The sequence below is a fragment of the Gorilla gorilla genome, chromosome 9 (genome assembly GCF_029281585.2).
Source record: "Gorilla gorilla gorilla isolate KB3781 chromosome 9, NHGRI_mGorGor1-v2.1_pri, whole genome shotgun sequence".
In the NCBI taxonomy this organism is placed as follows: domain Eukaryota; kingdom Metazoa; phylum Chordata; class Mammalia; order Primates; family Hominidae; genus Gorilla; species Gorilla gorilla.
Genome location: NC_073233.2, coordinates 100,254,869 through 100,281,565, shown reverse-complemented (window position 1 = coordinate 100,281,565; position 26,697 = coordinate 100,254,869). Strand labels below are relative to the sequence as shown.

Below are 26,697 nucleotides of genomic sequence, written 5' to 3'. Positions count from 1 at the left end.
AATATGATTTCTGGTGCTTCTGAATATGAGACAAAGGAAGTTTATATTATATTACATTATGCAAGAGATATGCTACTATAGGAATTAATCACCCTTTTAAATATCTGGGCTGAAGCTAATGGTTTCTTCAATGACAAAGAGCTCCTCATTTTTTCAAACAATACAGCTCTTCCATTTCTTGGTTTTCACTCACCCACTCTTGACTATGATGATTAGAGGCTTTGGACAAAGAATATTAGACTCAGCACTGGCAGCTAGTGAACAGTTCTTCAATTGAACTAAATAAATAAAAGCTACTCAATCAATTGTTTGCCTTTATTCTTTCCTTGGCCACCAGCTGAAATAAATCCTTCTCCCTCTAGAAGATCAAAGTACAGCATCACAATGTTTGAGAGCTTGAAAGATCCTGGTACCCTACCATCGGCCAAACCCCTCTTTTTTCTGTCTGAGGACACAGGTTCTTTAGCAAAACAAAAGTTGTTCTTTTATGGTAGAAAAGATGTGGAGAGCATAAGTTAGATGGGAAGACACAGTCCTCTGGTTTCACTTTCTTACCTTGTAAAAAAAGCACTGGATAAATATTATCTCTCTACTGTTGGTACTGAAATGTACCAACACATCAAAGCAGTATTACAGAAACTGCAGTAGAGATTGCTAGAAAATATCAGTATTCAAAATATTTTAAAACTTAAAATCTGTTTTAGAAATATTTAAATAAGAAAAATATTTTATCAGTCAAGGTCCTGGCAGAAAACAGATGGCACACTCAAACTGGGTAATGAGGAACATTTAATAAATAGACTATTTACAAAGGAGTGGGCAGAGTTTAAAGAAGTAAAACAAAACAAAACAAAAATAGTGTCGTAATCTAGGGCTAGTAACAGCAAGGAACTGTTCCACCCATCTGTGGAGGGATGCATCCAGCCCACAGTAACCAGGGTAGAAAGAGTCAAAGGGATGAATATCCTGACCTGGCTCTCCTTCTTTCTTAGGTTCCCATTGGTGGAACCAAGAGATGTCAGACAGCAAAAGAGCCCACTGGCCAAAAAGCCTCTGGGCACAGAGCAGAAAGAAGAGTGAGAATGGATCAGAGAGGCAAATGGGAGAGAGTTAGCCCAACTCTGAACACAATTATAAAGTTATACTTATTTATTATTGGAATAATCTGTTCACAATATATAGAAATTAGCTTGACAGTAATTAATGTGTCTCAAATACCTTTTCGGTTTGTCTATCTGAATTCAAAGTGTACATTAGGTCTCCTTAGCCTCTGCTAGGTCTATCAAAACATTTGGAATAAATAGCATTCTGTGCTCAGATATGCTGGAGAAATGCTTTCAAGAGCCTCAATGCAAAGAAAGGTAAATGTAAATGCATAGGTACGGGGCCTGTGAGTCTTTCCTCATAACACCAGATATAGAAAAATAAGAAAATAACTGTCCATACCTCCTGGGATGACTGAATGAGACCATCTGTTTAAAGCAGTGTGCACAGAACTTGGCACACAAACAGATGGTGCTCAGTAGATGTTAACCACTGCTGCCACTGTTACCAGCATCATCCCTTGCATCTGCATTCTGACCTGTCAGATACCCATTTCTTACACTTCTGCCTGTTTGTGTCACTAGTGCCTGGTGCAGTGCCTTACACATAGGCAGTGCTCGATTAATGTAAGCTTATGAAGACAATTGTGAGAGCTGTCACGTGCTATGTCATGCTATTCTATTGCTCAGTAATTATTCACTCCTCTCTCCCTCTCCCCTGTTGGAGGAGTGTCATAGTCAGTTTAAGTTGCTATAAAAAAAAAAAACCTTACAACCTTACACTGGGTAATTTGTAAGCAACAGAAATATATTGCTCACAGTTCTAGAAGCTGGGAAGTCCAATATCAAGGTGCCAGCAGTGTTTGGAGAGGGCTTGCTCCTCACAGATGCTGCCTGCTAGGTGTCCTCATATGGCAGAAGAGCAGGGGAGCTAGCTGGAGCCTGTTTTATCAGGGCATTAATCCCATTCACGAGGGTGGAATCTTCGTGATTCAATCCCTTCCCAAAAGCCCCACCTCTTAACACTATACATTTGTTATTAGGTTCTAACATGAGCTATGAGGGGTGGGGGAGGGGTGCACAAACATTTAGGACATAACAAGGAATATTCTTTTCTGCCCCACAGTGCTGAGTTTGGCCCCATGACCTGCTTTGGCCAATGGAAAGTGAGCCAGTTTTGAATAGATACTTTAAGAGGCACTGCAAGTTTGCACCAGCCCTCTTGAGCTCCTGCCTCTCACTTTGAGAACATCATATCCCAGATAGTGAGTACTCCTTCAGCCTGGGTTCTGGAATGAAAAGACATGTGGATCAGATCCTAAGTCAATCCAGTCTGCCACAGTGCTGTTTCAGCTGTTCCCCCAAAGTGTGGGGCAAGAAAAAAATATTTCCATAAGCCAGTGAAGTTTTACAATTGTTTGTTATATAGCAATAACCCAGAAAAATCTGACAAATACATATGTGTAACAAGGTTATGATGGCATGCTGGACTGGAAAAGAAGGACAATAACATGAAATTTTGAGTCCATTACACTAGAGTTCAAATCTCAGCTCTGAACAGCTACCAGATGTGTGACCCTGTCTGGGCAAGCCTCAGTGATCCCTACCTTGTTGCATTACTGTGACAATTAGAAATAGTACCTAAAATGTACCTTGCACAGTGCCTGGCACATAATAGGTACTTGATAACTGGAAGAAATAATCCAATTAGTAATAAAGGATGGCAAAATATCTTCCCAATTATCCACGATCAAAGTGCCAATTGGAAATTTTTCATCTCAATTAAATATTTCTTTAATTAACCAGATAAATAGAAAGGGTGAAACCATTGATCAAGTTTGTACCTTCCAAAATATTTATACAAAATTACATTTTGAGATATATACTGTGCTCTTTCTAAAATGGTGTAAAACCTCTGAGTAGTCAAAAATATGAATCCCTGTTGTGTCAAAGAATAAGAATGCATTCTTTGTGAAGGAAAAAAACGATTAAATTGCATCTTCCAGACTAGTGATTTAAATTGTGATCAAATCCACTATAGTTGGGGAGGCCCCCATTTAATCCATTTACTGTGAACATTATTAAACATTTATTAAATGCTTGTGCATAGCAAAGAATTTCAAAGGTATGGTTTGATTCGCAGAGCTCTAAGAAAGTCAAGAACATAAAACTACTAAATGTATCAACTAATCCCAGCATACACACTTCCACAAAACATTAAGCACTACAATTACTGAAGCATAGAAATAGATTTTTATCCATTCGGAAGGCATTCAGAAAAGTATCACCACTAATAAACAATAAAAGATTATTTGAATTGTAAAATTTGACTAGAAAAGAAATTTATCTAAGACATGGGCTCAAGTATCTGCCTTTTAAAAAACTAAGAAAAAATATTTTACAGAAAAGATATATATAATCTGGTAGCCACTGTCTGAGGAGCTCAAGTAAATTTAGGGTAGTGTTTGCAAACGACATGAGGAGGAAATGCTTGAAAAGCCTAAATGAAGATTCCTGGGCTCCCACTCCAGACCTACTGAATGACAATAATTGGGAATTTGGCCTGGGAATCTGCATTTGTTAACAAACCCTGCAGATGACTCATGTGTACTCTAAGTTTGAGAGCTGCTAACCAATGCAAACACTTGGGTAATCTTTGTCAGCCAACTTAAAGGTTTTAAAAGACTTAAATCCAAGCAAGTCTAGGCGATTCTATGCCCACAGGTTAAATAAAGACAACAGAGTCTAGACCTGAGACTCAGTAATGGCTACAGGGCTAAACAGCTTTTCATTCTGCTGGCAACTCAAACCATATTTTTTTTTAGCACTTGGAAGCAAAAAATTGATGGATCATTCAACAGTAGTAAAAATTCAATGGCACCAAGGTGACACCTTCTTTTATTGGACATACAATTGCCAAACTTCTCTTCAGTGTTAGCACCACCTGGAAGCAAATCCAGATGGTCACTCCTCATCAGCTCCTTGGGCTTAGATTCTAAAATCTACAAGTGCTGAGAGGAGAGAAAGAAAGATGGTTAAGATTGTATGGACACTCTAGTCTTCTTAAAAAAAATCTCAACAAGCCCAAACCTTTTTTCCTGTAATACAGAGAAAAAACCCAGTTGTGTTTTCTAAGAGAAGGGAACAGAATGAAATAATAAAGGAGGAAAGACATTGCTACTATAATTTTAAAACTATGAGAAAACATCAGAAACATGAAAGAATTGAAAGGAAAGGGCAATGGATTAGGATTGAGGAGATGTGGGTTCAAGATACAGCTTATATCCTTTAAAGCCTATGTGACCTTATAAACTCACTTAGCTACTCTTCAACTCAAAGGAGTTAATGTTTATAGGAAAGAGGTTTTTAAGTCACAAAGCAATGTCAAAATGTAAGTGGCATTAGTATCATTGATGACAAAAGTTTTTATTTTTATTTTTAATTATTATTTTTTTAAGACAGGGTGTCACTCTGTCACCCAGGCTAGAGTGCAGTGGTGCGGTCACCACTCACTGCAGACTTGACCTCCTGGGTTCAAGTGATCCTCCTTCCTGCCTCAGCTTCCTGAGTCACTGTGACTACAGGCGTGCACCACCACACCCAGATAATTTTCTGTATTTTTTTTTTGTAGAGATGGAATTCCACCATATTGACCAAGCTAGTCTGGGACTCCTGAGCTCAAGAGATACACTTGCCTTGGCCTCCCAAAGTGCTAGAATTATAGGCATAGGCTACCATGACTGGCCAATAAAAGTTTTTAAAATATATATATAATTCAGAATACAATGGAGCAAATGCAAATACGTATCTTTTCTAAATAACACCCAAGGTAGAAACATTGTAGCAAGTTACCTGTGGGAAAATCTAGGCCACTAATAACAAATTGTTCCAACTTTTCACTGTATCAGGTAAACCAAAATGCAACTTCCTGATTTAAAAAAAAAAAAATACCTCAGTATGGCTTGATGTAGTCATCTGTATAGCAGTGGTGAATGATTCAGCTCATACTTTTCCTATGACCTACCTACCCATATTTATCTGAGTCTCAAAGCTAAGTTCATCACCGGAAAGCCATACAAACAATGGGGCTATAAAGAAAATAGGAAGGTTAATCAATGACCAACACCATTAGTCAATAAGTCCAGGGTGGCAAGGATTTTGAAACCTGTTTAATACTTTATTGACTTACAGATTTTAGCTCAACACCAAATTTCAGTGTAGTTGGGTACATGCAGGGAAATTCCAACTTATCTTTAGATGAGTGAGAGCAAGGTATACTGCAGTTACACAAACCTAAGTTTGAAAGTAGGCTCCACATTCTATGTCTTCTCTGAACCTCAGTTCATGAGTTGGTAATTATCAGCCCCAGCTCATGGTGCTGTTGGAAGAATTAAATAAGATCTGTCTATAAAACCCTCTGTACAGTGTCTGGCACATTGTAAGTACTCGATGAACTCATTGTTATTAGTAGTAAAGTATTAGTACAGAGTAGGCACTCGGTAAAGGCTAGTTCCCCTCTTTTATCATTTTGTGCTTAAAAGGCAGAAATATATTCCAACTAAATTATAAGGAATACATAATAACATACAGTATGTGGCAAAGTCAGGGGTGAAATTTCCTAATATTGACTTTTTAATCTACTATAGCCACGGAGACCAATTTTATAATTTACACTGGCCATAATTAGAGCCTATGTATACAAAAGTTATAGTTTAAACTTGTGATGGTACATGTAGCTTTCTTGCTACCTAATATTTAATATAGTTTCTTAAATCATTTTTTCTGGTATTGTGGATATACAGTTAGTATGTCTATAGTGATACCTTCCTACCACCTGCTCTAATCATCATCATCATCACTGGGACTGTTATGAACTGAATGTATGTGTCCCCTACAAATTCATACTCTGAAGCCCTAACACCCTATGTGATGCTATATAGAGATAGAGTCTTTGGGAGGAAGTTAGGTTTTGATGAGGTCATGAGGGTACAGCCTTAATGATGGCATTAGTGCCCTTAAGGGAAGAAAAGCACCAAAGCCTGCTCTCTTTGCCATGTGACATGGCAAGAAGTTGGTAGTTGGCAAGCCCAGAAGAAGGCCTTCATCTTGACTGTGCTGGTGCCCTGATCTTGGACTTCCAGCCTCCCGAACTATGAGAAATAAATGTCTGTTGTTTAAACTACCTAGTCTGTGGTATTTTGCTATAGCAGCTTGAGCTGACTAAGGGGAAAAAAGCACTCTACGAATATTGTGGACAAGTATCTAATGTATGTAAATGTGCTCTGAAAATGGTAAGGTGCTAATATTACCATTTAAACAAGACAGGGAAGACACAGGCCCTCACTTGAGATGTCTACAACCTAAAATCTAGAAAAATGCACAGTGCTAACAAAGGAACAGAAACACACACATACACAAAGAGATGCATGTGTCCAAGCACATGAACATTTTAAAGACAAATAGCGACAATAACAAGTATTTTAAAAAACCTGTATCTGTATCTATGAATGAATAATTTAAAAAGTAAGTCAGAAGCGATGAAAATACTGGAACAATGTTGCCCCATATTTTTTAATGTTTTGTAAATATCTCCTTACAAATAAATTCTTAAAATCAATTTTTATAAATAAAATTCATAGCAAGACTCATTTACTCCATTAAGAAAACATTTGTAGAAGCACACCTCCTTATATTAATGGAGCTACAGAGTGCAAATGCCCATCATTCAAGGACCAGATGAACCCATGAAAGATAAAAGACCAAGCAACTAATGCAATATCACTTCTGCAAAGCCTTACTGTAAAGGGAAAGATTCCTATATAAGATCCATTTGAAAATCCATTTCACACTTCTAACTTAAAGCCAATTCAAATGTAATTTACTTTATCAGAGTCCTTCATTTAGAGAGGGTCAGGAGTACAATCAACAGAAGTGACAATTACTTAGGCTTATCAAAAGATGACCTGGTAGCAATAGCGCTGAGCAAGAAAATAACAAAACAAAACAAACCAGGACTCCCACTGGAAACCACAGCTGTTAGTTTATAAACAGATCTTCTAACAAATCAGAACATCCTAAGAAAAAGCATCTATGTGCGTCGTCTCTGCACCAAATGCAACCTCATTTGTCATTTTATTTTAGTGTCCTAACATCCCTTTACTTTTCCATTGTTGACCATTTAAAAGAGGTGAAACAACACCCTTGGCACAAAATATTACACTTACCACTCTCGTCGTCTATACTGAACCTTCCAAGACCACTGCCATCCCTGATGGAGTACTGGATCTCTCCATCCCTTCCGGAGTCTTCATCTCGAGCAGTCACCTGCAGCACGCTTGTTCCAATGCGTGAGTTTTCTTTTACAGATCCAACAACAGCAAAGTCTGGGAAATAGGGAGTGTGGAGGTTTTCATTGACATCCACCACTTCCACCTCAACAAAGGAAACAGATGACAGAGAGACAGGCCGCCCTTTGTCTTTGGCCCGCACAGTAAGGTTATAGAACTGCTGTTTCTCATAATCAAGCTCTTTGCTCAAGCGGATGGCACCACTTGCTTTATCTATTTCAAATCTCCCATTATAGTCATTGACCAAAGAATAGCGCACTTGACCCCCCAATCCAAGATCTGGATCATGGGTCTCAAGCCAAGCAATGACAGTGCCAACAGGGAGATCTTCAAGAACCTTCACACTATAGCTACTGGGAATGAAAGCTGGGGAGCAGTCATTGACATCATCTAAAAAAACTTTAAGAGTGACAACTGAAAACAGCTGCTGACCACTCTCTGCCTTGTCCCTGGCTTCTATTTTCAAAGAATAATTGGCTTTGGATTCCCGGTCCAACTGGTCGGCTACATAAACGATTCCAGTTGAGCTATTGATGGCAAACTGCTGTGTATCTGTCAAGACTGAGTAAGTCACCTCACCATTAGAACCTAAGTCTTTGTCTCTGGCTTCCACTTGAATGATTTCAGTACCAATGCCTGAACTTTCAAGAATGTTAACTGAGTAACTGTCTTGAATAAAAACTGGGCTATTGTCATTAGCATCCTCCACATTGATGGTCAGCAGTCTCCATGACGATTTCTGTGGATTACCTAAGTCATAGATGGTGATATTAAGGAGATAGAGGTCTGTGTGTTCTCGATCCATGGGCATAAGGACTTTAAGCTGCCCAGTCTCCATATCAATATTAAAGCAACTATCCGTATTTCCATCTGATATTGTAAATAGCACTTTTCCATTGAAGCCGGAGTCGGCATCATAGGCTTTAATCTTCAGAATGTTAGCACCAACTGGCAGATCCTCCTTTACAGCCACATCAGAAGGAAAAGACTTGTCAAAATATGGTCCCTGTCTATTAATTGAATAAAAGTCAAGAAATCCATCTTCCAGATTCAGTTTCCCATTTGCTTTTGCCTTAATGAGTAGTTTCTCTGCCAGCTTTTGAGCCACACGAGTTTCTCTGCAACTGAAGCTCTTTGAAGACACTTTACCATGTAGGACTGAAATGTTAATAGACATGGGGTCTGCAAGATTCTCTCCATCAGTTGCTGTAATTCTGAGGGCAAAATTGCCATTTTTAATGCCAGAATTTGTCAGTGATTTTTTAAGCTGTAAAACACCAGAATCTGGGTTTAAGTAAAAGAAGCCAAGTTCATTTCCAGAAATGATTTTGTACTTTACAAGTTCAAGTTCATCGATATCGATCGCTGAGACTGCTGTGATGTGACCACCAACTGGAAAGTCATATGAAATAACTCCCTGGCAAGCCACTTTTTCAAAGAGAGGGCTGTTGTCGTTGACATTTCCTATTCGAATAGTCACATTGACCTCACTTTCATGGCGGTATGGTGAACCCCAGTCAGAGGCTCTAACAATGAATCTGTAAATTTCTGGGGAGGATTCAAAATCCAGTTCTTCAGTTGTGCTAATAACACCTGTAAACTGATTAATGACAAATGGTAACAAATTCAGGCTAGCGATACTATAGGTGATGTACCCATTTTCTCCTTTATCCTTATCAGAAGCTGAAACTGTTAGAACGCTGGTTCCCACTGGGACACTTTCATTCACATAAGCATCATACAGTGGTTGCTGAAATTCTGGGGTGTGGTCATTCGCATCTTCTATGCTGATGGTGACTTGTGCTTTTAAATCTCCTTCCTTGTTTGTCACCTCCAGTTTATAAACCTCCTTCTTAACAGTATTCAGTGGCCGTGCTGTAACAATCAGACCCGATCGAGGATTAATTTTAAAGTACACTGCATCCTCACCAGGAGATAATTTGTATTCCACATCTATCGGTTCAGGACTTAATTTTACTATAGCAACCACGACACCAGGAGGGGAAAATTCACTTATGCTCACATCGTACACTTCTTTTTCAAATCTAATGGGGACAGTGTCTCTTGTGGGGTTGCCAATGTAGACTGCCTTTAATGCTGAAAATTTTTGAGGAGATCCCTTGTCTTTTGCTTGAAGAGTGAGATTGTAACCATAGGGAAAGCTCTCCCAGTCAATCTGCTTCCTCTCCTTAATCTTGTACTCATTCAACCACTTTCCTTCCTTAGCCAGGAAGAACTGATCTAAAGGATCCCCAGCCACAATGGAAACAGATTCGATCTCTCCATTCGCTCCATCATCTAAGTCATCAACTGTCACCACTGCATATGTTGGCTCTTTTTCCAATGAGAAAGGAACATGAGTGACTACATGGATTGTTGGGGCATGTTCATTTACGCGCTCAATGTGAACATAAAGCTTTGCAGTACTGCTCACTCCATTGTTCCCATACAGTTTCATTCCCCGGTCCACAGCCAAAATTTCCAGATCATACCTATTCTTTTCATCATAATTTAATCGACCACTTAAGGAGATGACACCACTCGTGGGGTGAACTGAAAAGAGATCAACTTTATTTTTAAAGTAGTAGTAGAATTCTCCATTGGAACCAATATCTGCGTCTGTTGCAGTCACCTGGGCGACACTAGTCCTTAGAGGTGTGCTTTCTGCTATGGTAACAGAGTATGTTGTGGGTGAAAACAAAGGTCTCAGATCATTCATATCTAAAACCTGTATATTCACTTTGGTCCATGCTTCCAAATCCTCTCCTCTGACAGAACCTTTTACTATCAATAAATAATTATCCTGGATTTCCCTATTTAATATGGCAGAATTGCCACCTTTAGTTCTTATTCTGAGAAAACAGAAATCTGCAATGATGACTTCCTCTGCTTTGAAAAAGCCTTCCTCGTCTCCGGACACTATTCTGTATTTGATATCCCAGGATAGATCTATTAAGGTGATGCCCATTCTACTCTGGCTGTTGACGTAGGTCCTTGCTGCTGAGTTCTCATACACGGTAGCATTATAAATGGAATGTGTGAAGTGGAAGCCCAGGGGTCCAGTCCCTGGCAGCCCCTGGGAGACAGTGGCCAAAAGCTTGAAAAGCAGGAGGATGAGGCAACAAGGAGGAGGCCGTGTGCCCACACAGTGTCCCATAATTATATCCATCACATCATACTTCCATCCTGGAGGGAAGAAAGAGAGAGAGAAAAGATAAATTAACCATCCTAGAAGAAGGGGGAGAGTGGGAAATAACTATTAGGAAGCTATGCTTTTTAAAACTTTATCATAAAATCTTTTTACTAAAACAGCAATATAAGAAAAAATTAGAAACCTTGCCACTACTAGGTAATAGGGAACTCAAGATTACTAGAATTTAGCCCAATCTTGTAAGAATTGTTTTCAAGTGACACTTTGTTTTAAATAACACTTTTATATTACTGACAGGGTTGTTCATTGGTACAAGATTTCTTACATTCTGAAGGTCAATTTAGCGATATATTGGAGGCCTTAAGTGCATTTACCTTTGACTTAGAACTGCCTTTGCAGTAATTATCCTATAGAAACATTTAGACAATTATCTGTTATAGCACAGTTTAAAGTAAAAAAAAAATGAAGAGATGCTAAATGCCTATCAATAGAGGACTGAATAATTCATGGTGTATTCATAAAATAAAATATTATGCAGTCATTAGAAATAGAGACATAAAAGATGTGCATTTTCAGATGCAGTAAGATGTAATGCTAAGGAAAAAAGGTCATCAAACAGTATATATAGCATGAGTTCTATTATTATATAAACATCTATATGTGCAACTGAATTTTTGTATTTAAAAAGGATTAACTGTGTTTTGGGATTTGGTGGCATATTTGCATTTTCTAACTTTTCTTCAATGAACATTGTTCATCAATAGTTACATAATTACTTTTATAATTATAATCTTTTAAAAATGCTTCAAGGTATTACCATCTTTTATTGTGCTTACTTTTAAACTGATCAAGGTTTATGCATAATGCAATGCCATGAGAATGAACAAAGTGTCAAGTTACAAAGCAGAGACAATAATCCCTAAGGAGTTATATGACTGGAGTGATATCCAGAACTATTCAGAACAAGGGAGGTAAGAGTGATTACTTGCAAGAAAAACTTTAGAAATTACAAGAGATACTTCCAATTACTTTCATCAATGACTATTAAATTTGGACAGTTTCTACAGTTTCATGACTATGTGGGTTAAAAGATACAAACTTTTTCCTATTTTAGCCAGTAAAATCAATCAAGGAGAAGGGAGAAAGGAGGTATTCAACAAGAAAAAGTTAAGTCTATTCATACCCAAAGGATCAGATTTTTAGAACCCCCAAATATGAGTTCTTCCATCCAGTCTTATACTCTGCAAGCCCTTGACATTCTCCTTTTCTTCCTTTACAGGGAACGTGAAGATGAGAGGAGATGGAAAATGAATTTCTTTGCAGGCATGCAATGATGTAGGCACTGTGTCAGTCATTTTTCCACTTTGTTGTATTTAATCTTCATGATAATCCTAAGTAATAGGTACTATTTTACCCAATGACATATTAGAAAACTGAGGGTCAGAGAAGTTAATCTATTTAGTTGAGACATTTGCCCAAGCAATGTTCCCCAGCTGGCAAGTAGCAAAGCAGGATCTCAGACCTTAACCTTTCTCTAAAATCCATGCTTTTCCCCATCACACGATCACTCTCTCAAAATTACCTGCAAGCAAGAATGAAATAATTAAGGATCCTAGAAGCATATATGACATAATTTAATTCTAACGAAATAGTCAACATATGTCATTGATTTTAAAAAGCACAACCCATCCCTGCCCCCAGCATATCTTTTTGGTTATCTCCTCTCTGGTTTTAATGTAGTTCTAATTATTGGCTGCAAACTGAAAAAAAAAAAACCCTACAGGAGTTTAACATATTAAAATATTACAAATTGTATGGTTTATAAAACCCTTTCATATCCAAGGTTAGCAAGGCACATATTATTATAACCTTTTTGTTAATGAGAATATAAAACCTCATTTTCCTATCTCGACTTTATTAGTTAAGTCTAAATAGACTTAACTTTTTCTTGTTGAATACCTCCTTTCTCCCCTCTCCTTGATTAATTTTACTGGCTAAAATAGGAAAAAGTTTTTACCTTTTAACCCACATAGTCATGAAACTGTGGAAACTGTCTAAATTTAATAGTCATTGATAGAGTCTATCACACTCTAGATTAGAGCTCAGGCTCTCTCCATACCCCACAAGGCTTTTCTTTTTTTCTTTTTTCAGCTCCGCCTTACAGGAGACTCTCCTGAAGTGAAACCCTGAGCATGCAAATGCTGGTTCTGCCTGGGAATGTAAGATATCTTGCTGCTATCATTTGCTGAAGTATCCTGTAGAAAACATGGAGTTACAGACAGAAAAAGTCAAGTTTAATTTAGGGACTTTACAGGCATTAATAGACAGCAAAAATGAAAAGCTGAAAAAGGGAGTAAGCATCTATAAAGGAAGTTAATTTCACATGCAGTTCTTCAGAGACATTGCATATGCTAAGTAAGTGGAACAGGCAGCCTGTGGACAGCAGCTCTGGTAACTAGGGCAGGGACCAAGTCAGATGGCCACTGGTGACCCTGCTCAGTAAGTTCCTAGAAAGACATCATTGGGCTGCTGGTCATTTCAAAGGAAACTTTATTAAGAAAATGATACATTTGGCGTTTTCTGGATGCAGTAGGTTCAAATGTCCTACCTAGCAGAGTGGCGAAGCCCACAGTGTGATTGGGGTGTCTACTTTGTGGAGCACAGTCAGCTGAAATATGGGAGCAAAAGAACCTCTCTGTAGTGATCACAGAAGTACACTAGCAGAAGCTTTAATAGTATTTTGTATGCCTCAGGAGTCTCTATTTCATCATCTCAAAAGGCTCCAAAGCAGTGGAGACATTTTTAGGCTCACTGTGGACATGTGAACACGGTAAAGTAAGCGAGTCTCTCGTAAGGGAATGTGAAGGTTAGGTTACACTCTCTCAAGGTGAAATACTGGGATCACTCCCAGAATGCTCCAGAGAAATACAAATAAAGTTTCTGCCTTATTTCCCACTCACTATTCTGTGCTGAGAAGACTTCCTGTAACAGTAATTTTGCCGATCCTTAGCCCAAGGAGTCTAGACTCCATGGTCATCAGAGAGGAAAACTTCCCCCATGAAAAATTCAGTTCAACTGAACTTTTCTGAGTCTGCCCCCTCATTCACACTTTGAACTTCTACTTAAGGAAACCTGATGGGAAGTACATCACTCTATTCCCAGCATCCAGTACAGCACCCATCACACAGGAAGCAAACAACACTGGTTTGTTGAACAGAACCCTAAGTACTAATGTAACCAGAGGCCCAGATGCCTTTAATATGCTCCGTTTCCTATTCCCCAACAAAAAGCACATCTTACTTCAGGAAACTGAATCAAGAAATTATACAGGTTCAAAGGAGCCTTAAAGATCATCTATCTGTTCCAATCTCCTGAGTTTACAGATGAAGAAACTAGGGTCCATAAAATGAAGAGATTCCCCTAATGCCAGGACTCAAGTTTCCCAGGTTCAGAGCTAATACCAAACTGAAACACACTTCAATTGAATTAGTTTTCATTGAATTACATTACAATTTTAGAGCTGTGGTTTATCGTTATTTTGGAGTCATCTTCCTTTTCTGACACCATATTACTCTCCCTGGTGTTATTTCTTCCTCTAAGTAGTTAACTGTTTATAAATAAACATTAAAGTGCCCTAAGGGGATAGTTACTTTTTACAAATCTTTCTGTGAATCTTTCAAGGCAAAGAATGCTGTCATAATATGAAAATGTATCATTCAATTTAACTATTCAAAAATTGGTGTTTTTGCATAGTGAGTTTTTCTTTCAGCAAGATACATTGCTGGAATTGTTTTCTTATAAACCGGGATCGGTGGTCTTAAATGCAAATAGAAAATATTTCAAAACAAGCATAAATGGAGTAGTATTATCACATACTGAAATTTAGACCTACCACCAAAAAACTGAGCAGGACTAAGTTTGTCAAATTCAGTTGCTGAAAACAAAATATCTTTTAAGGCTTTTGTATCTTTATTGTGGCAAAGGAAAAAAAAAAAGCCCTATCTGGCACAAATTATTTTAAAAAGCCTTGCAGTTTTCCCACTGATTAGGAAATAAATGAATGCTAGAAGCTAGGAATGTTGTAAAATTTTGCAAAGCAAAGAATAGAATTGAATTTTGTCTTCTTTTCTTTTTAGCATGCCAAGACAACTGTTGAAGTTTTTTTAAAAATAATATTGCCTTTTCCACATTGAAGCCAAGCTATTTGTGAAGCCAATATGATACAGTATTTTAGATGCTCTGCACATTGATTTATTCTACTGCTTCTAGATTATTTTAAAGAAAGCACTTAGTTCCCAACCTCAGAGCCTTTTTTCTACAACTTACTAACATAATCAATAATTTTTGATATAATCTCCAAAGAGATCATCAAGCCATCAATCTTTGAGACATTTATTTTTCAGAGGCATTCCTGGTGTGCCTCCCCATCCTGCCCTTCTGCTCTGTTAGGATGGATCTTACTGTGGGACTCAGAAGGGCATGCAGATTTTTCTTTCCATGGATGAATAAATACCAGAGACCTTGGGGGGCAGGGAACAGCAATCACAGAGACTACCTCTCTGGGACAGCCTTGGCTCTGTAGGGTACCTATGCTTGCTTTGGTAACCTGATAAAGCTGTTTTCTGCCAACATTAATCTGGTCTGCTTAAATTGGTGAGACTTCTGAACACTACCAAAGGTATTTTAAAAATATATTTCATTTTCATTACCTCTCTTCCTATCTTTTCTATTTTGAGGGGATTTTGTTAGCCAAATCGGGAGGGTACTCAAGAAATTTGCTATGTTAGGCTGTAAAGCAAAGAACAAAGTCAATATAGAGTCCCCTTGACAGGAGTCCTTGAGGAAGGTGACCCGTGTTCAAACTGCAAATGGAAGATCAGTCTCTGCTCCGGTGTATGCAGTGCCAGAGCCAATGCCAACACAAAGGGAGAGCATGCAATGGTTACAGAACATGTACTTTGGCACTTGACTGCCTGCATTTGAATCCTATCTATGCCATTTACTAGCTTTACAACCCCAGGCAAGCTATTGAACCTCTCTGCACCTCAGTTTATTCTTCTATAAAATGAGAACAATAATGCCTACCAAATAGGATTTGAGTTAATAAATGGAAAATACTTAAAACACTTCATGGCACATTGTATATAATTGTTAGCTATTATCATTAATAAAGGCAGATTTTAGAGAAGACAAAATCTGGGAATCACAAGACAGTGAGTAAAATTTACAACCTACTCTACGTTTTATTTTCCAGTAGAAAAAAACACACATCAAAGGTAAAGGGAAGAATGTCCTTTCTTTACTAAAAGCAAAGGAAGAACACTATGTTAGCCTCAAAGGTCAGAGAAACCTGAGTTGAATCCAGGACTTGCCATCTAGTGGCTGGGTGACTTTGGGGCTAATATTGAAAGCTTCATTAAATCTCAGTTTCTCTATCTTTAAAATGGGGAGTATAAGAGTTCACACCCTCAGGTAAAAGGCTTAACATAGTGTCCGGCACATAGTAAATATTCCGTGAATATTAACTGACACAATTATTAAGGTTTTCAGAAGCAGGGATACAAAACAAAAAACAAGTAAAACTGAGGTAAGGATAAAGGGTCCAGAGAGGGACCACACCTAATATGAAAGCTACCCTTTCACAGATCACAAACTTGTGCCAGGGGTCAGAGTCAATGCCACAGAGAGGTCCTGTGCATGGTGACATGGCCAAAAGCTATTGCCAGAGCTCTGTAATTGATTCCAATTCCCGTGTGTGCACTTTCAAACTCCAAAAACTACAGCTGCATTAGGGAACTACTCCTTAGACCTAGCATTTAATTCCTGGGGAGTTCAAGCAAGATTTCTCCTTGCAATGATGAGTCCCAGAACAGCCAGATACTGCTTAGCCCTATCTTCTAGAGCAGCCTATTCTGATACCACCCAAATTACCATTCTCATGGCGCTACTTTATGTTCTGGGTCCTTGCTCCTGAAATCAGTTATAGACTGCTCGTATGACATACTTGGGAATAAAGTTTTACTCCCTGGTTGGTGCTAATGGCTGCCTGAAAAGAAGAAAAAGGGTTTGATGCAGGTTATTTCTTTAAAATACAAACCACTGTAGCTAGAGAATGTATAAGATAATATACTAAGTATTTGAATCACAATAATTTAGGTTATGCCATTATTCACATTATATAATGAAATACTGAGCCAAAGCCATGTAAAGTCACTGAGTTTTATAGCCAAAGGGATCATAAGCTTATCTACCCCAACACCCTAGTTTAACCATTGAGGAAACAGATTGAGACAGGTTATGTGATTTGACCAAGGTCACACAGCTTGCCTATAAAAAAGCCAAAACTAGACCTGAGATCTCCGCTGTGAATTTGACTCTGACAGCTCTTGCCTCCTTTAGGAATGCAGGTCTCTACCCATCTGCACCTACAAGTTTTACTCAGAAGGTTTAGATAAAATGCCACCCACCAATTCTATGAAGCTATTTTGGAGATTCCCCATTCAAATGTGAGCACCACTTCTTCTAAAGCTATGACTCTTAAACTCTAGAGACCATCAGAACCATAATAAGGCTTGTTAAATTTCAGATTTGGGGGTACCACTGCAGAGTTTCTGACCCTGTTGATCTGGGGTGGGGCCTGAGAATTTAAAATTCTAACAAGTTCTGAAGAGATTCTGGTCCTGGGACCCCACTTTGAGAACCACTGCTCTAAATATTGTCTGTATTTTATTTCTACCTACCTTTCTGATAGTACCGTCTTCCTTAGATTAGTTACTTATGTGTATCTTTAAAGTATACATTGGACCATAAGCTCCTTGAAGAAAAGTTATGGGCCTTATTTCTTCTTATAGTATCTAACAAACAGCCTTGAAATGGTAAAAATTGAATCAATTTTTGGTGAGGGAGACTGGGCTAGTCAGCATACACCATTAACTCTACAGCAGGCTCCAGGGAGAAGATGAAATGAACACCAGTCCAAATAGGAATTATAACCATAAAACATAGAGACCCTGTGGAAATAGCTAGCCTGCTATTTCCCAAACTGTGTTCCATGACACACTAATTCTGTATAGGTAGGCAACTAAAATACTCTTTAGGAAACACTAGTTGAACAAAGATAAAGAGGTTTCTTAAAGTAGAACTTCCTGGAGCCTTTAATATGCTCCAGAATAAACCTCCCTCATCTCCTATCCTGAGTCACCTCTAAAAATTTACTCGCTTTTTAATCTCCATATGAAAGCACAGTAGATATAGTGCCCTCCCCCAGCCTTATCTGAGGGGGGTACGTTTCAAGACACCCAGTGAATGCCTGAAACCAAACCCGATTGCCATCAATCGGGATGTGTTACCGTTTATGTTTTCCACCCACAAACTTAATGCCTTTTCCATCTAAACTAAGCACTTATCACACACTGTGGCTGTAACTCTTGCAGTTTCAGGCGTGACAGCAAAACAAGCACAGATTTCTTCTTCCTTCTTCACAACTTCATGGATAGAAGATTCACTCTTACTCTAGGTCTTAGCAATCTCAGCATTTTTTTCTTTTCTTATGAAGTCAGGAACTTACACCTTTTCACTTAAAGGAAGCAGTGTACAGTTTCTTTCCAGCATATTAAAATTGCCAGAATCACTACTCTTGAGCTTTGGGGCCATTATTAAGTACAGTAAGGGTGACTTGAACACAAATACTGCAATACCAGGATTGGTGATCTGATAACAAAATGGCTACTAAGTGACTAAGGGGCAGAAAACATGCACAGCATGGACACGCTGGACAAAGGGAGGATTCTCATCCCAGCAGGACGTTGGAAGAACAGTGAGGGATGAACTGAGAGTTCATCAGGTAACTCAAAATGGCATGAAATTGAAAACTTATGAATGGTTTATATTTGGAATTTTCCATTTGATATGTTGGGACCGTGGTTGGCAGTAGATAAGTGAGACATTGGGAAGTGAAACCATGGATAAGTGAGGACTACAGCACCTATTGTCTATTTTTACTATTAGAAATAAAGTTCCATGGTGCATAGTCAGAATTCAGTAAATACTTGTTACATGCACAATCATGCTATGTAATTTGGGATCCCAAGGGATATAATATGTACAATTTCAAAACTCTATTTGATCATGAATTCCTTTCTTTCCCCCTGTACCCCACACCTATACTGCAAAGTCTTAAAGAAAGAGTGTTTTGTGACATAGAATTGGGTCAACGTTGAGTCTAAGCTAGACACTGTGGCTCTAGCTGCCTGGAAAGCTTTGGAAGTGAGGTATAATCAATCCCAAGATTCTGAAGACTCTTTCATTATTCTCCTTCCTCCTACACCATATCATAGGGTACAGATTCTCATGTTAACTAAGCTGAGTGTTATCCCTGAAGAAACTGTTCCAATACTTGTCATATAAACACATCCCCACATTTCGACTGAAGAATGAGACAACTGCTCCATAATTTGCTGTGCTAAACTTTTTTCCCACTAGAAATAAAGCAAATAGAGAATTTGCACAGTTCTGTGAGCTACAAGGTCTAACACGAAGAGAAGAATCTTCTCAAGGTTGAATAATCATCCATATATTTTCATAATTTTTCTTATCTAGTTTTACTTAGTCAATGGCCAAAAGTAGTCGGCCAAGTCAAAAATATCCTGAGATACAAAACCAAAAGCCAAGGTCATATTTCACCTCTCTGTGGAAAACTCTGCTTGTCTACCCTGAGCTCTAAGTCTAAGTATGGCTTTATAACAAGAAGAGTATTTTATTTACAGGGATATGATATCACCTTTGTCATTCTGCACAAGGGAAAAAAAATCCCAAACCAAAGCCTTCAGCTGGTTCTGCCAAATAGCCAAGTAGACTATGACCAAAACCCAACCTTTTTCATTATAATAATACTGTAAATTCTAACTTTTTCCAGTGGTGCAAATCTTCCTGTCTAAGAGTGATCTCTTAGGAAAGAAGTCAGTCAGCATGCAGCAAGAGTAATTCAAGTTGATTCTGAGAAAAATGGAAGATTCAGCCACACAGCGGCAGTGTTATGAATACCCTCCTTTATTTTCTCCCCAGGTACTAGAAATATTTCCATACAACACTGGTTAATGTCAAGTATCATTTCATCAGTAAATGCTTCAAATTCAGGAGTAATTCAACCAGGGGCTATCAGAAGGAAAGATTAGCATGTTGTTCAAGCCTTTTAAAAATCACTTCTCTCTCTGGAGAAAGAAATTCATCATGGTATAAGAGAAAAAAAAATAAGGAGAGGATATAATTTGCTCTTTATGCTTGGCTGTCTGAAAAAATGTGCCAGAAAAATGCATGATTTCATTTTTTCTCTTGTAGGCCTCGCTGACAGAAACCAAAGGGTAAATATATTAGTATTCTCTCATGCTTATGATTTTTAAAAAAGAAAGAAAAAAAAGAAAACCTTTTCTAGTAATAGCACTTACTCTGGAAAAACAGCTTGGAAGAGAAAAGGGGCCAAATCATTTCAAATGGAACAAATAAATAGTGTTAATACCAATAGTCGGGGGGCAAAATGTAGTTCAGAAAAAAAAGTGCTTGGAGAGCCTCTGATTGCTACAGTCTGACACAATGGATTTTTACTGCTCTGCCAAGTTCCTGCCATCTGTTATATTTCCAAAAGTTAACATCTTTTTAGCCATCCCAATTGCCATTCCTCTTTAAAAGTGAGTCTCTTTCAAGGAAAAGAGAATCTACAAAGTAAAATTGGAAGATACGAAAGCAGAAGATAGAGGACCTTCCCTTGTTGCACCCCTTTCCTGTTGAGAAAGAGATGGTAACGTAGGGCAAGGGGAAAGCCAGTGCATGGTGGGGAGGGGAGGCTTGGGCATACGCAGAGCTGCCATACATCATTGAGGTGAAGGGGCATCATGTGACCATTTTCCAAAGAATGGAAACTCCAAGAAAAGATGTAATAAATGATAAGACATCCTGAAGTTTGTGGAGGACTTATGAGAGAATAATAATTCAGTTCCAAATCTTACCACGTTTACACATGGGACCAGTTCTTGCCCTAGACAGAGCAGACACAGGCTCAAGCAGGTGGTTTTGTAAGTGCTTGTCTATTTGGCTAAACGTCCCCCAAGAATGTAAGGCAGCAACACTGAGTTCATCCACGGTAGGTAGACAATGAAAACTTGCTAAAATGAATTGAATGAGAAGAGTGATACACACTCAGCTCTCTAAAATGGGATAACATTAGCTATATCTGGCTTCGTGAAGGTTGGGATATGAGCAGATGAGTATCAGGAGAGGAGAAGGGAGAAAATAATTATGCAAGAAATAAAGAAACAATATATCACGAAATGGCTGAGACTCTAAAATAGTATTTCAGGCAGCAATCTGAATGAACTCAAAAAGGAAAAGAAGAAACCAAACAGCTTAACATATATTAATAGAAGGATGAACATACTGCAGAGAGGTAGAAATTATAACATGGGATGAGAAAAAGAAGCTTATTTGGAAATAGGCAGCAATAAGAATTCCAAGGATTTAAAAGAGCTTGCATGTGGGTCAAGGAATACAATCCAAAAGTTTGCTGACAATCCAGAAATCTTGTCAGTCTTGTCTCCTGATATTACCATCACTGAAAACTGTGTCTTAGCAAACAAGGCAAAATGCAAATCTTGTTCCTTCAGCTCTCCCATATTCCCCATTAAGGTTATTTATTATTGACTGGTGCATATAAGCCCACATTGCCTGGATTAGTACTCAGTGCTAATGAGACCAAGGTCACCCCTTCAATGACCACAGGGGACTACCCACAGAGTCTTTCTTCCTAAGAACAGGTCAACATGGACACTTCTCAACTACCCTCCATCTCCACTAAAGAGCCCAAGGCTGCAGAATCCTGAGTCAGTGGGGTCCTCTTCTTATATGCTCACTTAAGAAAACATATTTTCTTACAGGGACGGGACATCTGTAGACATTTTTGTAGACACGCCTTAAAGAAAGTGTCCAAGAACCTCCAGCTAGTTATTTCAGCATAAGCAACCTCAGCTTAACATTCTAGGTCCAGGACAGGGTTACTATCCCAAGGCAACCACAAATAGACCAGGTGTGACATCGCCCAGCCCTTCAGAGTTGGCCTGAGTAGAATGCTGCCCCCTAGAGGTGCTGCCACAGAGACTAAGACAAAGCCAGTTGATGGAGCTCATCCTAAGAGAAAACTAGTCTTCCGGATCTCCGCAAATCCTGCTGCACATCCCAAATTTTGACAACTGCGTCTTAGCTAAGAAGGCGAAATGCAAATCTGGCTCCTTCAGCTCTCCCATAGTCCCCATTAAAGTTATTTATTATTGACTGGTGCATATAAGCCCACATTGCCTGGATTAGTCAGTACTCAGTGCTAATGAGACCAAGGTCACCCCTTCAATCACCACATGGGACTACCCACAGAATATTCCTAACAACAGGTCAACATGGATCTTTGGAAGAATTAGAACTCGGGGTGGGTAAGGTATGGCCAATGAAGTGACTTCCTAGGACATGTTGTATCCTTGAAATGAAGTTACCAAGGACAATCAGCTTGTTTTGCTCCTCCAATCCCCTCTTTGGGATCCTGGTATCATTTTTGAAACTGAAAGCCAGAGTCAGAAAGCAATCCAATGCAGACGGTTCAAACAGAACATGAATGTATATGAACTCAGTGAGTTCAAATACAGTTAAGGCCGTGGAGACACAGCAGATTACACTTCACAGCCAATGAGGTGAATGAGAGAACAACTAAGGGGCCAGGCATCAGTTGACTGTGCAAAAGATGACAGCAACCCTACAGCCTTAAGCCACTTAACAGTCTGACATCTCCACTCTCATCCCCTCCATAGCACTCCTGCTACAACCAACCAGCCACTTAGCTGAAACCTACACAAATCCTAGCCCTGCAGAAACACTTCAATGCCTTTCCCATGCTTTCAGATAATAAAGACCAAAACTGACAAGGCTGTGGCTGAAAAGGTTCCGCCAAATTTGAGCCTGGCTTTTTTTTTTTTTTTTTTGAGATGGAGTCTTGCTCTGTTGCCCAGGCTGGAGTGCAGTGGCACCATCTCCACTCACTGCAAGCTCTGCCTCCCAGGTTCACGCCATTCTCCTGCTTCAGCCTCCCGAGTAGCTGGGACTACAGGGGCCCGCCACCACGCCCGGCTAATTTTTTGTATTTTTAGTAGAGACGGGGTTTCACTGTGTTAGCCAGGATGGTCTCAATCTCCTGACCTCGTGATCACCCGTCTTGGCCTCCCAAAGTGCTGGAATTACAGGCTTGAGCCACCGCGCCTGGCCCCTGGCTTCCTGTTTGGCTTATCTCAAACCACTCTCTGCTTTCCAGCAACACTGGCCTTTTTTTGATCCTAGTAGAGCATGTCCCACCTCAGGAGTCTGCACATTTCCCAAGTTCAACTGGCTTCCCCTTCCCTGATTTCCCATTATAAAAACATGCACAGAGTCACTGCAGCTTCCATATTCCTCAGGACAGATTTATGTCATCTCCACAATTAGGTCTGGCCCCTGTCATGTGTCCTCAGAGCACACAGAACATTCCATTTGCAATACTTACTATTATTCTAAATATATTTTAGTAAGACTATTTGACTAATATCTGTTACTCCAACTTGACTATAAACCGAATGAAGTAAGGCACTTTCTCTTTGGACATCAGTTACCCCACACAAAATGTACATACTACTGGGCACATAGTAGGTGCTCAATAAATATTTGTTGTTTAATGAACTACAAATGTCTTATGAAACTCCAAGAAAACATAGGATTAGATCAGTGTTTTCCCATAGAGTAAGTGGCAATTTTGACCCCCATGGGACATTTGGCAATCTCTACAGACATTTTATGTTATCACAATGAGAATGATGCTGCTGGCATCTAGTGGGTATAGGCCAGAGATGCTACTAAATGTCCTACCTAGGACAGCCCCCAAAACACAGAACTTACATGCCTAATATGTCAATACTGTTGAAGTTGAGAAACCCTAGATTAGCGGAACTAATTCAACTATATTCGGAAGGATAGAGCCAATGATATATTAATAGAAAAAAACAATTCCCAAAAGGAATTTTTACATAGCTGAGGCACTGCATAGAGCTCTTCTGCTGCCATTGAGAGGTTCTGGGGATCATGCTCCATGCAAGGTCAGCTCTGCATGGCTGAGGTTACAAACTGGGTTCCCTTCAACTGGAGCTGGGATGACTTCCATCCCTACAATGTAAACCTGACTGGGTTCTGAGGTCCCCACCCACAACAGAGAATTAAGGATCCATCACCTCTTGGTGGCAGAATCAAGATTTCTCCAGGAACTGTTCGCATGTAGCAAGGCCATCAGTCAACCTTGACAGCTAGAATCCCCGTTTGTTCCCAAGGACTAATGTTCTCTAGTTTTTGGCCAACCTGACTCGTATCTCACTCTTTACAGACGCATTTATTCTGCCAACAAAATCAAGACCCCAGAAGACTAATCTTCTCAAGTCAACACAGGGCCACCTCTCCAGAGGCTCGCATAATTTTCTCTGCATGACTACCAAGACCACAGCCTCCCAGGCCTTCAAGTGGCCTCACTTTTCCATGGCTTTGAGGAAATCATTTTACTCTGCAGCATGGTTTACGAGGCAGCGGCTGTCAAATCCTGCCCCGCATTGTGAAATCAAGCACAATCCCCATAATTCTACCCCAAGCTACAATAACCTAAACCGATTTTAAATGCCTCTCCTTAATATCAACAGCTTCTGCAAAGGAAATAGGATCATTGCTTTGACAAGCCTTAAACTAAGAAGCCTCATTCCATGTAGGTAAGTAGATAGTTTTCTTCTAGGCCACCCCTGAGTATATGTTGTTAAAAACCAAGTGTACATGTTGCCACTAATTATGTAATACAAATAAATAGTTTACACAGCATATGTAAACTGTGAAATGGGGAAAGCAGCAATTTTGAGCATCCACAGCAGATGTTTAGGGCAGCTGTACAGGGAAGCTGACAAGAATTTAGATGAAATTTATTTTAATGTCCCACAAGAGTCAGGGAAAGTTTGTTTAACCTTTACCAAACTATTCCACCCAAGGAGTTCAGATCTGAATTTTCTTTTAGAATAGATTTCTATTGTTGTGTTTAACATGCCTTTCCTATTTCCTCGTTTTTAAAAAAAAAATCTAAAGAAGAGGCTCTAGTGATTTGACCATTATGAACAAATGTCATTCAGCCATTACAAATGTAAGCCCAGAAACGTGCTTTTCAATGCCCATGATTTGGCAACAAATGTTATAAGAGTAAATGATATTAATAAGGAATTTAGCAACAGAAAAGCTTGTAAACAAGTACTTCGAGGTTTGAACTTGAATAATCCAATAGACTATACTATTGTTTTCAAGAACTACTTTCCGTCAAGTGCGGTGGCTTACGCCTGTAATCCAGCACTTTGGGAGGCCGAGGCAGATGGATCACCTGAGGTCAGGAGTTCGAGACCAGCCTGGCCAACATGGTGAAACCCTGTCTCTACTAAAAATACAAAAATTAGCCGGGCGTGGTGGCAGGCAGCTATAATCTCAGCTACTCGGGAGGCTGAGGCAGGAGGATGGCTTGAACCCAGGAGACAGAGGTTGCAGTGAGCTGAGATCTCACCACTGCACTCCAGCCTGGGCAATGAGAGGGAAACTCTCCATCTCAAAAAAAACAAAAAAACAAAAAAAACTGTTTTCCAGATCAAAAAGAAAAATGTTAGCTCCCAGCCTTACGTGGCTTAACAATACCATCCTTCCATTACTTTTATGTTTTTGGGAGAAAGAACAAATGATAAAATTGGCAAAAAATTACTTAGACTAAATGTCCTGAACCAGAAATTCGGGCATCAACTACCCTTTGCCTCACACATATTTCTGCAAGATCAAGTACCAGGCATTAAAGAAATATTTGTTGAATTGGGAAACAGTGTAGCAAATAGCTAACACAGAATAAGTTCTTACCAGGTTGCAAGATCTTACACATCATTGCTATGTTATCTAAGCTAACTTAAAGGTTTGTGTTTCTAGAGTCAGGGATGTTAAGAGGCAGGAACTTCAGCAGATGTTTACAGCAGCAGCCTCACCAGGGAAGTAAAACAATGCTTCTGAGGGCTGAGTATATGTCACACAGGCTGGCGGATGGCAACGATAAAATGAGGGTCCAAGCCCCAGACCAAAAGTAAGTGGTTATAATACTATTATATTTTAAAAGGGTTTTAATGGAAGACCAAAGAACATGCTTATTTGCCATCCTCTCACAGAATCTTAGATAAAAGTCATATATATAGCCTAGGACTCTACTTCTCCTACTCGAGTTTACTTGGATTCAACATTTCACTACCAGACCATCAAGAAAAATTATCTGATAGTTTCAGATTATTTGATTTTGTTAATCAAATACCTTCAGGTTATTTGGTTTTATTAAAAATGGCCAAAAAATTCAGTTCTGTTCTAGGCCATCATAATATTGATCTCTCCACTAAGTAAACATGAAGCAGATAAATTAATTATTTGTATAATTTTGTCCTTTACAGTTCATGTAAAGGCATCAAATCTTTATCATCTGTATTATAAAATCCACATAGAGTCTATAGGAGTTGGAGACCCTGTAGGACTATCCGTCATGGCAGTTGGGCTGTTAAGTTTGAGCGCTCCCGGTCTTTTGGCGGCAGTGGCGACGCAAAGGCTCTTGGCCACCCATGTCCGCTGGGAATCCAGCTTCTCCAGGACTGTGGTCACCCTGTCTGCTGTGGTGGGAAAACAGCCCCCGGAACTGACCGTACATTGGCAGGAGGACCCAGATCCTGAGGACAAAAACTTCTATGAGAAGAACCCAGACTCCCATTGCTATGACAAGGACCCCATTTTGGACATCTGGAACATGTGAGTTGTCTTCTTCTTTGGCGTCTCCATTGTCCTGGTCCTTGGCAGCACCTTTGTGGCCTATCTGCCTGATTACAGGATGCGAGAGTGGGCCCATTGCAGAGCTGAGATGCTTGTGAAATACCGAGAGGCCAAAGACCTTCCCATCATGGAATCCAACTGCTTCGACCCCAGCACGATCCAGCTGCCAGAGGATGAGAACTGACCAGTTGCTGAGTGGAGCTCAAGAAGCACCACCTTCCCCACCCCTTGCCTGCCA

The 26,697-nt window shown here is 39.4% G+C and overlaps 1 protein-coding gene and 1 pseudogene across 5 annotated transcripts in view; one reads left to right on the top strand and one right to left on the bottom strand.

The window, feature by feature from the left end:
• Nucleotides 1-26,697, bottom strand: part of FAT3 (FAT atypical cadherin 3) — a 676,861-nt gene that overhangs the window by 534,712 nt on the left and 115,452 nt on the right. For 3 of the 5 annotated variants that reach the window (XM_055356052.2, XM_055356051.2, XM_055356056.2), the window contains exon 2: nucleotides 7,268-10,576. In XM_055356052.2, coding sequence (XP_055212027.2) covers nucleotides 7,268-10,559 — 3,292 coding nt within the window. In that variant the 5' untranslated portion in view covers nucleotides 10,560-10,576. Of the gene's footprint in view, nucleotides 1-7,267; nucleotides 10,577-12,063; nucleotides 12,177-12,660; nucleotides 12,985-26,697 lie in introns of those variants that run through there. The other 2 variants (XM_055356053.2, XM_055356054.2) reach the window with 2 other exon arrangements.
• LOC101126702 (NADH dehydrogenase [ubiquinone] 1 beta subcomplex subunit 11, mitochondrial-like) lies at nucleotides 26,179-26,697 on the top strand (annotated as a pseudogene).